General features: G+C 34.6%; 1 protein-coding gene across 1 annotated transcript; it reads right to left on the bottom strand.

Annotated features, from left to right (window-relative positions):
• Positions 1–12: 12 nt before the first annotated feature.
• Positions 13–736, bottom strand: LOC106779527 (exocyst complex component SEC3B-like; the record flags this gene model as incomplete). Its single annotated transcript, XM_014667645.2, has 3 exons — positions 13–279; positions 502–591; positions 671–736. Coding segments are annotated over 3 exons (267 nt in total), but the record flags the coding sequence as incomplete, so codon positions are not given.
• Between the last annotated feature and the right edge of the window lie 283 nt (positions 737–1019).

The following is a 1019-nucleotide window of genomic DNA, read 5'->3' as shown; positions in this document are numbered from 1 at the left end:
ATGAGATAGCAACAGTAATACAGATATTAAAATTAAACATGAGCTAAATATTGACCGCATTCCTTTTAGGATGCATTATGGTCAAGTAAATCCAAATACGTTGTGGTAGAAGTGATTACAGGCCAAAAAAAGATATGTAAAAATGATAGAATGTGTATAAATAAAGATTTACATGGAAGCTAAAAGGTCTCGCAACTCCCCCACAGAAGGGACTGACTCAGCTGGGTATATCTTGGCAACAAGTTGGACAAAGGTTTCGTACTTATCAAGAAAATCCTTCTGTCATAGTTTTGGGGAAACAATAATCAGAATTTGTCCTACGGATTTGCGTTACTACTCCCACCTCCCTTCCACAATAGTTTGGACAAGAAAATACGGCTTATAAAAAATAATAATGCAACATACTTTACATACAAAGTCAGCGACTATCTACTTTAACTAATTTTTAACAGTTTATCCACTGCAGAAGTAAATAATATAAAAATCATTCTTAAACCGTACCTTGCATTTATCCCATAAGGAAGGTAAGAGTTCCTCGGAAGTCAAGTTTTTCTGCAACTTCTTATACATGGCAGCAATGGACTTGTCCACCTATAAACCCAACACAATCCACGGTGTAAGTATGTCGCTTACGAAAGTATTCAAAGAAAAAACAGGCACACACCCTTACCCCGGATAAACTGGACTTTAACGTCTTCCGTAGATCCGCTTTTGACAGCCCAACTTGGAAAGGAATCTGACAGCCCAATTCTTAATGTTAGAAATGCTCTTTGAAAACGAAATTCAAATTTCCCAAACATTATGCTTACAATGACAATAACTCTCACAAAGTTAATTCTATTTATTACACAATGTATTTATTAGAAAGTCTCATCGTGTATTTTTCTTTCCGTAAAAAAATTGCACATACAAGAACTAGGAATAAGTGGCATTCATTGCTATATTGTTTCTTAATTGTCTACTGTATATATATTAGGAATAGAGATCATAGCCAGTCATTGTATATAATTAGAGTACCT

Source organism: Vigna radiata, unplaced genomic scaffold, assembly GCF_000741045.1.
Source record: "Vigna radiata var. radiata cultivar VC1973A unplaced genomic scaffold, Vradiata_ver6 scaffold_2709, whole genome shotgun sequence".
Classification (NCBI taxonomy): Eukaryota; Viridiplantae; Streptophyta; class Magnoliopsida; order Fabales; family Fabaceae; genus Vigna; species Vigna radiata.
This window is presented reverse-complemented; position numbering and strand designations above follow the sequence as displayed.